Source organism: Oncorhynchus masou, unplaced genomic scaffold, assembly GCF_036934945.1.
Source record: "Oncorhynchus masou masou isolate Uvic2021 unplaced genomic scaffold, UVic_Omas_1.1 unplaced_scaffold_459, whole genome shotgun sequence".
Lineage (NCBI taxonomy): Eukaryota > Metazoa > Chordata > Actinopteri > Salmoniformes > Salmonidae > Oncorhynchus > Oncorhynchus masou.
The window spans coordinates 554,514-569,858 of record NW_027010985.1 but is presented as its reverse complement, the minus strand read 5'-3'; the positions used below and the strand labels follow the sequence as shown (position 1 = coordinate 569,858).

Below are 15,345 nucleotides of genomic sequence, written 5' to 3'. Positions count from 1 at the left end.
TTGTTTTAGATGCCATTCCTTCAGGTGTTGCTCTGTTATTCAGGAGCATGTCAAGACCTGACCCTCAGAGCCTACCTTCTATTGACCCTGTTGACTCATCAGTAGGAACGATTTGTTTCTCTTTTGGTCCATTCAACAACAGAGCGATACGATCCTTGTTTCAGCAGGATGTTGTGTCTATACCTCATGTCATGCCTTATTGGAATGGATTTATTGATAATAATTGTTGGAAAAAAGTTTGGATGTTGCCACACACATACCTACTTGTTAACAAAATTAAGGAAGTTTCCTTTAAAATTATTCATAAATATTATCCTGCCAACCACTATATGAAGAAATTTAAGGAAAACATCAACTCAAATTGCTCCTTTTGTAATGACCACCTGCGTGATCACACAGTCATCCGGAACAGCTGATGCTCTCATGCCTGCTTCAGTGTTGCTTGCCTCGAAGCGAGCATAGAGTAATTTAGCTCGTCTGATAGGCTCGTGTCACTGGGCAGCTGGCACTACATTCCTGTTAGTGAGCATTTCTCTTTTGCCAAAGTAATCCGTCCACCTGACAGGTGTGGCATATCAAGAAGCTGATTAAACAGCGTGATCATTACACAGGTGCACCTTGTGCTGGGGACAGTAAAAGGCCACTCTAAAATGTGCAGTTTTGTCACACAACACAACGCCACAGATGTCTGTAGTTTTGAGGGAGTGTGCCATTGACATACTGACTGCAGGAAAGTCCACCAGAGCTGTGGCCAGATAATTTAATGTTAATTTCTCTACCACAGCAGAAAAAAAAAACATAATTTTAGAGAATTTGGCAGTACATCCGACCGGCCTCACAACCGCAGACCACGTGTGACCGCGCCAGGCCAGGACCTCCACATCCGGCTTCTTAACCTACGGGATCATCTGAGACCAGCCACCCAGACAGCTGATGGAACTGAAGAGTATTTCTGGCTGTAATTAAAGCCCTGTTGTGGGGATAATTCTCATTCTGATTGGTTGGTCCTGGCTCACAAGTGGGTGGGCCAATGCCCTCCCAGGCCCACTCATGCCAGTGCCCCTGCCCAATCATGTAAAATGCATAGAATGTTTTCAGACCAGGCGTATTTATCCTGGTAGCGGGAACCCTTTCTAGTTCGTCATGCTCTCTGACCACAACACCTCTCATCAACCACTCCTTGACCTTGTCCCTAATCTCTGACCTCTGACCCCGTGTTCCTGCAGTGGCACCTGAGGTCCGACCCCCTGTATGACAGCAGGGGTGGACGGACAAGTAGACGGATCAACACGGCGAAAGGTCATTTGGATACAAGCCACCAACCATCATCACACACGCTCACAGCACCCGGCAGACATAGAGAAAGATCGAGCAACATGCAAACTCATATACTGCATAATACATTCATGGTGGAACAATTGCCAATGTGTGGATAAAGATGACAGTCCTGAAATGGCCATATCATATTGTTCAGTAATAAATAGTGTGAATTAAGTGTACAATAAAACGTAATATTTTAAATAAAAGTATCTCTGTGTGGTTGAAGCTTGTTATCTCGAAGTTAAACATAAAATGTTTTTATTTTATTTTTAAAAAGCATATATTTGTGTCTTGTGACTGATTATGTCACGCGGCATTTCCATGCCACTCGCGCACTATGTCATGCACCTTTGACCTATAGATGGGGGTTGTGTCGTCACGTCTTCGCTTTTCGTTTGTAGCGTCCATCTGTCAAAGCATCATCGGAGCGGTCATTACTAATATTCAGTCGAGAGTAAAGTAACGTTTAGTGCCTTTTCTCATTGGCTTCTTTGGGTTATTGGATTACAACTGGTCGCCAGACCGCATACAGCGACTGTTTTGGGCTGACGAGTGCCACAACGCATCACTTTAGCCAGGTATGTTTTGGTGATGAGGGATGCTATTAGCCAGTAGCCATGGTGATAAATGAACTGATAAATCCAATGCAAAAATAAATCATAGTTTAAATAAATGGTAATGCAAACCGCTTGACCTGTTATTGGTTAGTTCCAAATGATTGACACCCTTGGTTAGGATATACAGCGTGGTTCCAAATGATTGACACCCTTGGTTAGGATATACAGCGTGGTTCCAAATTATTGACACCCTTGGTAAAGATGAGAGAAAAAAAGGACAGTATGAAATGTGTTTTCAATGGGGTTTTTAAGTCCAGAGACTGAGATTGCCATTGCAAAATGTAGATTTTTGGTGGCCAATTAACAATTTCTTTGTGGATTTTTATGTGTGCTTGGGGTTATTGTCTTACTGGAAGATCCACTTTGGGACAAGTTTCAGCTACCTGACAGAGGCTACCAGTTTTTTGGGGGCTAAAATGTCCTGGTATTTGGTAGAGTTCATGATGCCGTTGACCTTAACAAAGGCCCCAGGACCAGCGGAAGCAGAACAGCCCCCATAACATCAAAGATCCAGCACCATATTCCACAGTAGGTAATGGGGTTATTCTCTGCTCATACATCCTGATTTGGACACCAAACCCACCTCTGGTTTGCTCTATTTACAGGTGATCTGACCCAAAGCACCAGGTTCCAATCCAAGTGGCGTTTAGAAAACTCCAGCTGTTTACATTTGTTGGATGACATGAATATAGAGCTCTTTGGCCACACACCAATGGAACAGTTGTATTAGCATAACATTATATAATTACCCCCCCAAAAATGTTAGTGTACAATATAGCTTAGTGTTTGTATAATTTAATACAGTCATTTATGCTCATCTTTATCAAGGGTGTCAATAATTTGGAAGCCCACTGTGTCTATTACATGAAATGTAAAATTATCCCTGAAAACAAATAACAATGTGCTTACTTCCTCAATACTCCCAGGCTAGAGACTAACGGGATCAGACAGCCCTCCCTCAATACTCCCAGGCTAGAGACTAACGGGATCAGACAGCCCTTCCTCAATACTCCCAGGCTAGATGTAGCCCTTCCTCAATACTCCCAGGCTAGAGACTAACGGGATCAGATAGCCCTTCCTCAATACTCCCAGGCTAGAGACTAACGGGATCAGAGAGCCCAGGCTAGAGACTAACGGGATCAGAGAGCCCTTCCTCAATACTCCCAGGCTAGAGACTAACGGGAACAGACAGCCCTTCCTCAATACTCACAGGCTAGAGACTAACGGGATCAGACAGCCCTTCCTCAATACTCCCAGGCTAGAGACTAACGGGATCAGTCAGCCCTCCCTCAATACTCCCAGGCTAGAGACTAACGGGATCAGATAGCCCTCCCTCAATAATCCCAGGCTAGAGACTAACGGGATCAGAGAGCCCTTCCTCAATACTCCCAGGCTAGAGACTAACGGGATCAGAGAGCCCTCCCTCAATACTCCCAGGCTAGAGACTAACGGGATCAGATAGCCCTCCCTCAATACTCCCAGGCTAGATGTAGCCCTCCCTCAATACTCCCAGGCTAGAGACTAACGGGATCAGAGAGCCCTTCCTCAATACTCCCAGGCTAGATGTAGCCCTTCCTCAATACTCCCAGGCTAGAGACTAACGGGATCAGATAGCCCTTCCTCAATACTCCCAGGCTAGATGTAGCCCTTCCTCAATACTCCCAGGCTAGAGACTAATGGGATCAATACTCCCTAGATAGCCCTTCCTCAATACTCCCAGGCTAGATGTAGCCCTTCCTCAATACTCCCAGGCTAGAGACTAACGGGATCAGAGAGCCCTTCCTCAATACTCCCAGGCTAGAGACTAACGGGATCAGAGAGCCCTCCCTCAATACTCCCAGGCTAGAGACTAACGGGATCAGATAGCCCTTCCTCAATACTCCCAGGCTAGATGTAGCCCTTCCTCAATACTCCCAGGCTAGAGACTAATGGGATCAGAGAGCCCTCCCTCAATACTCCCAGGCTAGAGACTAACGGGATCAGACAGCCCTTCCTCAATACTCCCAGGCTAGAGACTAACGGGATCAGATAGCCCTTCCTCAATACTCCCAGGCTAGAGACTAATGGGATCAGATAGCCCTTCCTCAATACTCCCAGGCTAGAGACTAACGGGATCAGACAGCCCTTCCTCAATACTCCCAGGCTAGAGACTAACGGGATCAGACAGCCCTTCCTCAATACTCCCAGGCTAGAGACTAACGGGATCAGATAGCCCTCCCTCAATACTCCCAGGCTAGAGACTAACGGGATCCCTGACAGCCCTCCCTCAATACTCCCAGGCTAGAGACTAACGGGATCAGATAGCCCTTCCTCAATACTCCCAGGCTAGATGGATCAGATAGCCCTTCCTCAATACTCCCAGGCTAGAGACTAACCGGATCAGATAGCCCTTCCTCAATAATCCCAGGCTAGAGACTAATGGGATCAGATAGCCCTTCCTCAATACTCCCAGGCTAGAGACTAACGGGATCAGACAGCCCTTCCTCAATTCTCCCAGGCTAGATGTAGCCCTTCCTCAATACTCCCAGGCTAGAGACTAACGGGGATCAGATAGCCCTTCCTCAATACTCCCAGGCTAGAGACTAATGGGATCAGATAGCCCTTCCTCAATACTCCCAGGCTAGATGTAGCCCTTCCTCAATACTCCCAGGCTAGAGACTAATGGGATCAGATAGCCCTTCCTCAATACTCCCAGGCTAGATGTAGCCCTTCCTCAATACTCCCAGGCTAGAGACTAACGGGATCAGATAGCCCTTCCTCAATACTCCCAGGCTAGAGTCTAACGGGATCAGATAGCCCTTCCTCAATACTCCCAGGCTAGATGTAGCCCTTCCTCAATATTCCCAGGCTAGAGACTAACGGGATCAGATAGCCCTTCCTCAATACTCCCAGGCTAGATGTAGCCCTTCCTTTAATAACCAGGCTAGATGTCCCACGCTCTAGGAGGCTGGGTTGAGCCCTTTATGTAACCTCAGGACTCCCAGGCTAGATGGTAGGCTGCCTTTATGTAACCAATACTCCCAGGCTAGATGTAGCCCTTCCTCAATACACGCTCTAGGAGGTGGGTTGATGTCTTTATGTAACCAGGGAAGTCAATACTCCTAGGCTAGAGACTAACGGGATAAGATAGCCCTTCCTCAATACTCCCAGGCTAGAGACTAATGGGATCAGATAGCCCTTCCTCAATACTCCCAGGCTAGAGACTAACTGGATCAGTTGGCCCAGTGTTTGACATCTCCCTTTATGCTTTGCACCAGGATGGAGTTAATGTTGGACACCGCTAAGAGCCAGGGTCAGACCCAGAGCCAGGGGGGTCAGACTGTCTCCCCTCCCTCAATCTTCCCCTATCGCTTCACCTCGGACGGGCGTCTGTCGGGTCACCCAGGGTCACCTTCATGTTCCAGCGGAGCTGTGACCCAGACGCCCAGCGGAGCTGTGAACCAGGGACCCAACACCCACCCTAGAGAGGACGAGGCCTTATGTCTCCACGTCACCCAACACGAGGAGGAGCAGCTGCACCTCTTCAGGCTCTACCTCCCACCCCTCAGCAAGGAGTTCTACCTCCCTCCTCCATCTCTCAGCAAGGGGGTCTACCTCTCTCCTCCATCTCTTAGAAAGGAGGTCTACCTCCCTCCTCCACCAGAGCCTCAGGGGGACCACAGGGTCTACTTTAGCCCCCACCGAGGAGCCCCCAGCCAGGGCTACGTGTACCTCTCCCCTGGGGCCCTGGAGAGCCCTGCCACCCTGTTGGTGGTGGTCCAGGACCGGGGAACGATGCGCTGCGGGCTGTGGAGCTGGAGGGCTGCTGCCAGCCGAGGTCTGGAAAGAGGCAGCATGATCCCCTACGTGAAGAGGGTCCTAGAAGAGGGCAGCTGGGGAGTCCTCCTGATGAACCCCAACCAGGGAGGAGGTGTTGGGGAGACTCCGGAGGAGCACGTTCACCGCGTCTGGGACCTCCTGGTGTCGCGCTGCGTCTCCCGGCGCGTCGTCGTGGTAGCGCACGGTTACGGAGGCCTGGCGTTCGTGGACCTGCTGTGCCGACGCCCACAACAAGTGGTGGGGCAGGTGTGGGCGGCGGCCTTCCTGGACTCCTCCCACAGCCTGTGGCACCAGCCGTTGGACGCGGTGGGCACGAGAGTGGCTGGGAGGACACGCTCTAGGAGGTGGGTTGATGTCTTTAACCAGGGAAGTCAGGACACGCTCTAGGAGGTGGGTTGATGTCTTTATGTAACCAGGGAAGTCAGGACACGCTCTAGGAGGTGGGTTGATGTCTTTATGTAACCAGGGAAGTCAGGACACGCTCTAGGAGGAGGGTTGATGTCTTTAAACCAGGGAAGTCAGGACATGCTCTAGGAGGTGGGTTGATGTCTTTAACCAGGGAAGTCAGGACACGCTCTAGGAGGAGGGTTGATGTCTTTATGTAACCAGGGAAGTCAGGACACGCTCTAGGAGGAGGGTTGATGTCTTTAACCAGGGAAGTCAGGACACGCTCTAGGAGGTGGGTTGATGTCTTTAACCAGGGAAGTCAGGACACGCTCTAGGAGGTGGGTTGATGTCTTTAACCAGGGAAGTCAGGACACGCTCTAGGAGGTGGGTTGATGTCTTTATGTAACCAGGGAAGTCAGGACACGCTCTAGGAGGTGGGTTGATGTCTTTATGTAACCAGGGAAGTCAGGACACGCTCTAGGAGGTGGGTTGATGTCTTTATGTAACCAGGGAAGTCAGGACACGCTCTAGGAGGTGGGTTGATGTCTTTATGTAACCAGGGAAGTCAGGACACGCACTAGGAGGTGGGTTGATGTCTTTAACCAGGGAAGTCAGGACACGCTCTAGGAGGTGGGTTGATGTCTTTATTAACCAGGGAAGTCAGGACACGCTCTAGGAGGTGGGTTGATGTCTTTAACCAGGGAAGTCAGGACACGCTCTAGGAGGTGGGTTGATGTCTTTAACCAGGGAAGTCAGGACACGCTCTAGGAGGAGGGTTGATGTCTTTATGTAACCAGGGAGGTCAGGACACGCTCTAGGAGGTGGGTTGATGTCTTTAACCAGGGAAGTCAGGACACGCTCTAGGAGGTGGGTTGATGTCTTTAACCAGGGAAGTCAGGACACGCTCTAGGAGGTGGGTTGATGTCTTTAACCAGGGAAGTCAGGACACGCTCTAGGAGGTGGGTTGATGTCTTTATGTAACCAGGGAAGTCAGGACACGCTCTAGGAGGTGGGTTGATGTCTTTATGTAACCAGGGAAGTCAGGACACGCTCTAGGAGGTGGGTTGATGTCTTTAACCAGGGAAGTCAGGACACGCTCTAGGAGGTGGGTTGATGTCTTTATGTAACCAGGGAAGTCAGGACACGCTCTAGGAGGTGGGTTGATGTCTTTATGTAACCAGGGAAGTCAGGACACGCTCTAGGAGGTGGGTTGATGTCTTTATGTAACCAGGGAAGTCAGGACACGCTCTAGGAGGTGGGTTGATGTCTTTATGTAACCAGGGAAGTCAGGACACGCTCTAGGAGGTGGGTTGATGTCTTTATGTAACCAGGGAAGTCAGGACACGCTCTAGGAGGAGGGTTGATGTCTTTAACCAGGGAAGTCAGGACACGCTCTAGGAGGAGGGTTGATGTCTTTATGTAACCAGGGAAGTCAGGACACGCTCTAGGAGGTGGGTTGATGTCTTTAACCAGGGAGGTCAGGACACGCTCTAGGAGGTGGGTTGATGTCTTTAACCAGGGAAGTAATTGACAATATATTCTCTTTTACATTGCACATTACGTAACACGTTGCCTTTCAGGTGGGTACTGAGCTCCAAGCCCCTGAACCAGCCGGTGGGGTCACTGAAAGCAGGATGCCCTCAGATGTCAGCTGGGACACAGAGTCATGACGCGGCTCCATCTGTCTGCATGGAGTCTGTGTTCAGGTTCTTCTCCAAAACTCTGAGTCCTAAACCGCCCACCACCTTCAGTATGGTGACCCGCAGCAGGGGCACCAGTGGGGCAGATCAGACCTCACAACGGGAGAGGCATCACCAGGCCTTACTGACAGCACCAGGAGTACAGATCAGACCTCGCAACGGGAGAGGTATCACCAGGCCTTACTGACAGCACCAGTGGGGCAGATCAGACCTCACAACGGGAGAGGCATCACCAGGCCTTACTGACAGCACCAGTGGGACAGATCAGACCTCACAACGGGAGAGGCATCACCAGGCCTTACTGACAGCACCAGTGGGACAGATCAGACCTCACAACGGGAGAGGCATCACCAGGCCTTACTGACAGCACCAGTGGGACAGATCAGACCTCACAACGGGAGAGGCATCACCAGGCCTTACTGACAGCACCAGTGGGACAGATCAGACCTCGCAACGGGAGAGGCATCACCAGGCCTTACTGACAGCACCAGTGGGACAGTGGGAGGGCATCACCAGGCCTTACTGACAGCACCAGTGGGACAGATCAGACCTCACAACGGGAGAGGCATCACCAGGCCTTACTGACAGCACCAGTGGGACAGATCAGACCTCACAACGGGAGAGGCATCACCAGGCCTTACTGACAGCACCAGTGGGACAGATCAGACCTCACAACGGGAGAGGCATCACCAGGCCTTACTGACAGCACCAGTGGGACAGATCAGACCTCACAACGGGAGAGGCATCACCAGGCCTTACTGACAGCACACAGTGGGACAGATCAGACCTCACAACGGGAGAGGCATCACCAGGCCTTACTGACAGCACCAGTGGGACAGATCAGACCTCACAACGGGAGAGGCATCACCAGGCCTTACTGACAGCACCAGTGGGACAGATCAGACCTCACAACGGGAGAGGCATCACCAAGCCTTACTGACAGCACCAGTGGGACAGAACAGACCTCACAACGGGAGGGCATCACCAGGCCTTACTGACAGCACCAGTGGGACAGATCAGACCTCACAACGGGAGGGCATCACCAGGCCTTACTGACAGCAGCACCAGTGGGACAGATCAGACCTCAGAACGGGAGAGGCATCACCAGGCCTTACTGACAGCACCAGTGGGACAGATCAGACCTCACAACGGGAGAGGCATCACCAGGCCTTACTGACAGCACCAGTGGGACAGATCAGACCTCACAACGGGAGAGGCATCACCAGGCCTTACTGACAGCACCAGTGGGACAGATCAGACCTCACAACGGGAGAGGCATCACCAGGCCTTACAGCACCAGTGGGACAGATCTTCACTGACAGCACCAGTGGGACAGATCAGACATCACAACGGGAGAGGCATCACCAGGCCTTACTGACAGCACCAGCACCAGTGGGAGGATCAGACCTTACTGACAGCACCAGGAGGAGGGCATCACCAGGCCTTACTGACAGCACCAGGAGTACAGTGGGAGGGCATCACCAGGCCTTACTGACAGCACCAGGAGTACAGTGGGAGGGCATCACCAGGCCTTACTGACAGCACCAGGAGTACAGTGGGAGGGCATCACCAGGCCTTACTGACAGCACCAGGAGTTACTGACAGCACCAGGAGTACAGTGGGAGGGCATCACCAGGCCTTACTGACAGCACCAGGAGTACAGTGGGAGGGCATCACCAGGCCTTACTGACAGCACCAGCATCACCAGGCCTTACTGACAGCACCAGGAGTACAGTGGGAGGGCATCACCAGGCCTTACTGACAGCACCAGGAGTACAGTGGGAGGGCATCACCAGGCCTTACTGACAGCACCAGGAGTACAGTGGGAGGGCACTGACAGCACCAGGAGTACAGTGGGAGGGCATCGCCAGGCCTTACTGACAGCACCAGGAGTACAGTGGGAGGGCATCACCAGGCCTTACTGACAGCACCAGGAGTACAGTGGGAGGGCATCGCCAGGCCTTACTGACAGCACCAGGAGTACAGTGGGAGGGCATCACCAGGCCTTACTGACAGCACCAGGAGTACAGTGGGAGGGCATCACCAGGCCTTACTGACAGCACCAGGAGTACAGTGGGAGGGCATCACCAGGCCTTACTGACAGCACCAGGAGTACAGTGGGAGGGCATCACCAGGCCTTACTGACAGCACCAGGAGTACAGTGGGAGGGCATCACCAGGCCTTACTGACAGCACCAGGAGTACAGTGGGAGGGCATCACCAGGCCTTACTGGCCTTACTGGGAGGGCATCAGCACCAGGAGTACAGTGGGAGGGCATCGCCAGGCCTTACTGACAGCACCAGGAGTACAGTGGGAGGGCATCGCCAGGCCTTACTGACAGCACCAGGAGTACAGTGGGAGGGCATCACCAGGCCTTACTGACAGCACCAGGAGTACAGTGGGAGGGCATCACCAGGCCTTACTGACAGCACCAGGAGTACAGTGGGAATTGAGTATTTATTTTAAGGTCAGAAAGACACGTGTCTAATTCACGCAAATACATTTTACTGGACTCTGGATGAGGTCATCCTAAATATTTAGTTTCATTTTGCTAAGACACTCCAGGTCATCCTAAATATTTAGTTTCATTTTGCTAAGACACTCCAGGTCATCCTAAATATTTAGTTTCATTTTGCTAAGACACTCCAGGGTCGGACTTGTCGACAGCAGATTGTGGATAAATACTTTTTTTCATCTTACTATCTGTAAAATACGAAAGACATTTATGTAAAATGCATTTTTTGTGGCACATTTTTACAAATAAAATGTTATCTAGAATAAAACATGTACAGCATTTATCAACAATTCCCTCTGGGTAATATATCTAATGGTCACCACACAACTCTGGGTAATATATCTCATGGTCACTACACAACTCTGGGTAATATATCTCATGGTCACCACACAACTCTGGGTAATATATCTCATGGTAACAACACAACTCTGGGTAATATATCTCATGGTAACCACACAACTCAGTGAGGGTAGATGACTCTGAGAAGAATGAGTAGGTGTGGGAAGTCTGGGTAATATATCTCATGGTAAATGTCAGTTAACGACAAGTAACACTGAAGACGAACGAACACCAAAAGTAGGTGTGTGAAGATCTCCAGCACTGTCTGTGATGCCTGGGTTTAGTTAATACAAGGATCTCCAGCACTGCCTGGGCTTAGATAATACAAGGATCTCCAGCACTGCCTGGGCTTAGATAATACAAGGATCTCCAGCACTGCCTGGGCTTAGATAATACAAGGATCTCCAGCACTGCCTGGGCTTAGATAATACAAGGATCTCCAGCACTGTCTGTGGTGCCTGGGCTTCGATAATACAAGGATCTCCAGCACTGTCTGTGGTGTCTGGGCTTAGATAATACAAGGATCTCCAGCACTGTCTGGGCTTAGATAATACAAGGATCTCCAGCACTGTATGTGGTGCCTGGGCTTAGATAATACAAGGATCTCCAGCACTGTGAATGGCCTTATTACATTTATTTAGCAGATAATGATTTATTGTGGTGAAACAGTAGAGATGAAACCAAACATTATTTGAAGTGACACATTTATTAACACATTTCAAAAGGGGTCAGACCTCGTCACCAAACATACATTAGATTCAGCATTCCCACTATAAACAAGAGGCAACAAGAAATGCCCAGCTGTCAACGAGTCTTCATTGTATGAAATAAAGGATTGTCCACTCTGACATGTACCTGTGTCTCTTATAGAGATCTATTGCCCTAGGAAATATCAAACCTCACGTTATGGACAGTTTCACTAAACACTACATCTGGTGTCTCTTGATAACGTCAATACCACAATTGTCCAGGCTGGGCCAATCCGTTCTGTGCTGGTCAGACGTTTTCTTTTCCCATGAATTGTCGGTAGCTTGAGCGCTCAAACCGTGCTGAAGGCCCCCCAGACAAGATCTGCAGCCAGGGTGCTTGAAACCGCACTGAAGGGTGGGGAATCGTGGTGAAATCTAGATCCCATGGTTGAGCAGGTCGTGATGGGATTAGATCCCATGGTTGAGCAGGTCGTGATGGGATTAGATCCCATGGTTGAGCAGGTCGTGATGGGATTAGATCCCATGGTAGAGCAGGTCGTACTTGGGGATGTTCTGAGGGTCGATGGGACTCTTGACGATCATCTTCCCCCTCATAGCTCCTCTGTAGATCACCTCGATCAGATCCAGGAAGTCCTGTTTGGTCTTAAAACTGCCCACAAACTTGGTGTGATCTGGAGACCTGTATAGGGACAACAGTGTTTTAGCTATAGGCCTACAAAGGGGAAATGGTTTGTAGCTAATATGAGGAGTGCCCACAACTATGACATTAAAAGGGGAGTGTGTTACAACTCACTGAAACTAAGACTGTATAATCAACCAGTGGAATTCTAGCGCCCGAGTCCAGTTGTAGGCCATCTTCCTTCTCAACACTCACCCATAATCAACCTTCATGTGTTGTCCGTTGAAGAAGAAGACGGTAGATGGGATGTAGCTGATGTCGAAGTATCTCGTGTAGACGGGAGCCGAGTCCACATCCACGATGTAGATAGACGCCATGTTACTCAGATCGTGGGAGGTTTTGGACAGCTGGCAAAAGAATGACAACACTGTCATTCCGATTCAGACAGACAAACTTTTTTTTTTTTTTACAATGACAGTGTTGGTGTAAATATTGGTAACGACTGACATGCATGTCAATGTTTACTGGCCACAATATTGTAGTAGTTAGCTGGTAGAGCTAGCTAGTTAGCCAGCTAGCTACACATGCTAATGTTAGCTACTTACAATCTCGTCAAGCTGCAGGCAGACCGAGTCTTCATCTCTTCCAAACCGAAGAACTAAAACCTTTTCAGCGACAGTTTTTATTACCTCGTCTATGTCCCTTTTGCATGACAATTTGGCCAAAAACAAACTCATTTTGTTAGCTGCTGGCTAGCATTGTGTTCAGTTTGACAAACGAAAATGGACGTACCGGTATGTTGTGTAACACCATAAAACGTCCGTCAGAAACTGACCGAACAGCCGCAAGTGTCCGCTGCTTCTTTCCTGTCGTTTGAGCCAAGTATGTTGATATTTGTTTAACGTCTAATACTGCGTTTTACTAGTATATCAGTATGTAGTATGGCTAATACATTTTTAGCTTGCTGTTTGGGGTTTTAGGCTGGGTTTCTGTACAGCACTTTGAGATAACAGCTGATGTAAGAAGGTCTTTATAAATACATGTGATTTGATTAGTCAGCAGTAGGCTTGAAATATTTCAGACACAACCACAGTTTTTCGTACCGAAGCAAGCATGCTTTGGATCACTTTTGTTCAAATAAACACACACACAAAAACACTCAATCCATCAACAAAAACAACTACGTTTAACTTATATATTAAAGTGAGCATGTTTTTATATACAGTTAACCATTGGGGTGTCTAAAGAAAGGGAGAGAGACAAAAGAGAGAACCAGAAACCACCCTATATGTGCTACATATCTATTCAATCTATCTCATCTACATACAGTTGAAGTCGGAAGTTTACATACACCTTAGCCAAATACATTTAAACTCGTTTTTCACAATTCCTGACATTTAATGCTAGTAAAAATTAACTTTCTTAGGTCAGTTAGGATCACCACTTTATTTTAAAGAATGTGAAATGTCAGAATAATAGTAGAGAGTGATTTATTTCAGCTTTTATTTCTTTCATCACATTCCCAGTGGGTCAGAAGTTTACATACACTCAACTACCTATCAGGTAGCATGGCCTTTAAATTATTTAACTTGGGTCAAACGTTTCGGGTAGCCTTCCACACACTTCCCACAATAAGTTGGGTGAATTTTGGTCCATTCCTCCTGACAGAGCTGGTGTAACTGAGTCAGGTTTGAAGACCTCCTTGCTCGCACACGCTTTTCAGTGCTGCCCACAAATTTTCTATGGGATTGAGGTCAGGGCTTTGTGATGGCCACTCCAATACCTTGACTTTGTTGTCCTTAAGCCATTTTGCCACAACTTTGTAAGTATGCTTGGGGTCATTGTTCATTTGGAAGACCCATTTGCGACCAAGCTTTAACTTCCTGACTGATGTCTTGAAATGTTGCTTCAATATATCCACATAATTTTCCTTCCTCATGTTGCCATCTATTTTGTGAAGTGCAACAGTCCCTCCTGCAGCAAAGCACCCCCACAACATGATGCTGCCACCCCGTGCTTCATGGTTGGGATGGTGTTCTTTGGCTTGCAAGGCTCTCCATTTTTCCTCCGAACATAACGGTCATTATGACCAAACAGTTCTATTTTTGTTTCATCAGACCAGAGGACATTTCTCCAAAAAGTACGATCTTTGTCCCCATGTGCAGTTGCAAACCGTAGTCAGGCTTTTTTATGGCGGTTTTGGAGCAGTGGCTTCTTCCTTGCTGAGCGGCCTTTCAGGTTATGTCAATATAGTACTCGTTTTACTGTGGATATAGATACTTTTGTACCTGTTTCCTCCAGCATCTTCACAAGGTCCTTTGCTGTTGTTCTGGGATTGACTTGCACTTTTCGCACCGAGTACATTAATCTCTAGGAGACAGAACGCGTCTCCTTCCTGAGCGGTATGACGGCTGCCTGGTCCCATGGTGTTTATACTTGCGTACTATTGTTTGTACAGATGATGGTGGTACCTTCAGGCGTTTGGAAATTGCTCCCAAGGATAATCCAGACATGTGGAGGTCTACATTTTCTTTTCTGATGTCTTGGCTGATTTCTTTTGATTTTCCCATGATGTCAAGCAAAGAGGCACTGAGTTTGAAGGTAGGCCTTGAAATACACCTCCAATTGACTCAAATGATGTCAATTTGCCTATCAGAAGCTTCGAAAGCCTTGACATTTTCTGGGATTTTTCAAGCTGTTTAAACTTCGTGTATGTAAACTTCTGACCCACTGGAATTGTGATACAGTGAATTATAAGTGAAATAATCTGTCTGCCAACAATTTTTGGAAGAACTGCGTGTGTCCTGCACAAAGTAGATGTCCTAATCGACTCGCCAAAACAATAGTTTGTTAACAAGAAATTTGTGGAGTGGTTGAAAAACATGTTTTAATGACTCCAACCTAAGTGTATGTAAACTTCCAACTGTATATACCAGAACCATGTATCCCAGGTCCACTGTATCAGAACCTTCCAGAGCTCAGCTGTTTCACTACATGTCTATGGAACCCCTGGCAACAGAACAAGTCATGCTGGATCAGTCAGTGTCTATGGCAACAGAACAAGTGATGCTGGATAGGTCAGTGTCTATGGCAACAGAACAAGTGATGCTGGAACAGTCAGTGTCTATGGCAACAGAACAAGTGATGCTGGATTAGTCAGTGTCTATGGCAACAGAACAAGTGATGCTGGAACAGTCCGTGTCTATGGCAACAGAACCAGTGATGCTGGAACAGTCAGTGTCTATGGCAACAGAACCAGTGATGCTGGAACAGTCCGTGTCTATGGCAACAGAACCAGTGATGCTGGAACAGTCAGTGT

General features: G+C 48.5%; 3 protein-coding genes across 3 annotated transcripts in view; 2 read left to right on the top strand and 1 right to left on the bottom strand.

Annotated features, from left to right (window-relative positions):
- Positions 1-5,195: 5,195 nt before the first annotated feature.
- Positions 5,196-8,030, top strand: LOC135535193 (putative protein ARB2BP). Its single transcript, XM_064961897.1, has 3 exons — positions 5,196-5,491; positions 5,612-6,100; positions 7,724-8,030. The coding sequence occupies exons 1-3, from the start codon at positions 5,196-5,198 to the stop codon at positions 8,028-8,030; spliced, it is 1,092 nt and encodes a 363-aa protein (XP_064817969.1).
- A 3,354-nt stretch (positions 8,031-11,384) lies between these two features.
- Positions 11,385-15,339, bottom strand: LOC135535200 (thioredoxin-like protein 4B). Its single transcript, XM_064961905.1, has 3 exons — positions 12,632-15,339; positions 12,282-12,433; positions 11,385-12,086 (listed from the first exon to the last, which is right to left on the bottom strand). The coding sequence occupies exons 1-3, from the start codon at positions 12,761-12,763 to the stop codon at positions 11,921-11,923; spliced, it is 450 nt and encodes a 149-aa protein (XP_064817977.1). The 5' UTR covers positions 12,764-15,339; the 3' UTR covers positions 11,385-11,920.
- Positions 12,823-15,345, top strand: part of LOC135535192 (vitamin K-dependent protein S-like) — a 26,795-nt gene continuing 24,272 nt past the window's right edge. Inside the window, exon 1 of the mRNA XM_064961896.1 lies at positions 12,823-12,829. Coding sequence (XP_064817968.1) covers positions 12,823-12,829 — 7 coding nt within the window. The remainder of the gene's footprint in view (positions 12,830-15,345) is intronic.

What these genes read in the sequence shown, in the direction of transcription:
- LOC135535200 (XM_064961905.1), bottom strand. Translation starts at nt 12,763, where the DNA reads ATGAGTTTGTTTTTGGCCAAATTGTCATGCAAAAGGGACATAGACGAG. An exon ending in GCCTGCAGCTTGACGAGATT is followed by an intron (nt 12,434 to 12,631) that starts GTAAGTAGCTAA and finishes TTCTTTTGCCAG; the next exon opens with CTGTCCAAAACCTCCCACGA. An exon ending in CACATGAAGGTTGATTATGG is followed by an intron (nt 12,087 to 12,281) that starts GTGAGTGTTGAG and finishes GTCCCTATACAG; the next exon opens with GTCTCCAGATCACACCAAGT.
- LOC135535193 (XM_064961897.1), top strand. Translation starts at nt 5,196, where the DNA reads ATGGAGTTAATGTTGGACACCGCTAAGAGCCAGGGTCAGACCCAGAGC. An exon ending in CTCCCACCCCTCAGCAAGGA is followed by an intron (nt 5,492 to 5,611) that starts GTTCTACCTCCC and finishes GGTCTACTTTAG; the next exon opens with CCCCCACCGAGGAGCCCCCA. An exon ending in GGGAGGACACGCTCTAGGAG is followed by an intron (nt 6,101 to 7,723) that starts GTGGGTTGATGT and finishes GTTGCCTTTCAG; the next exon opens with GTGGGTACTGAGCTCCAAGC.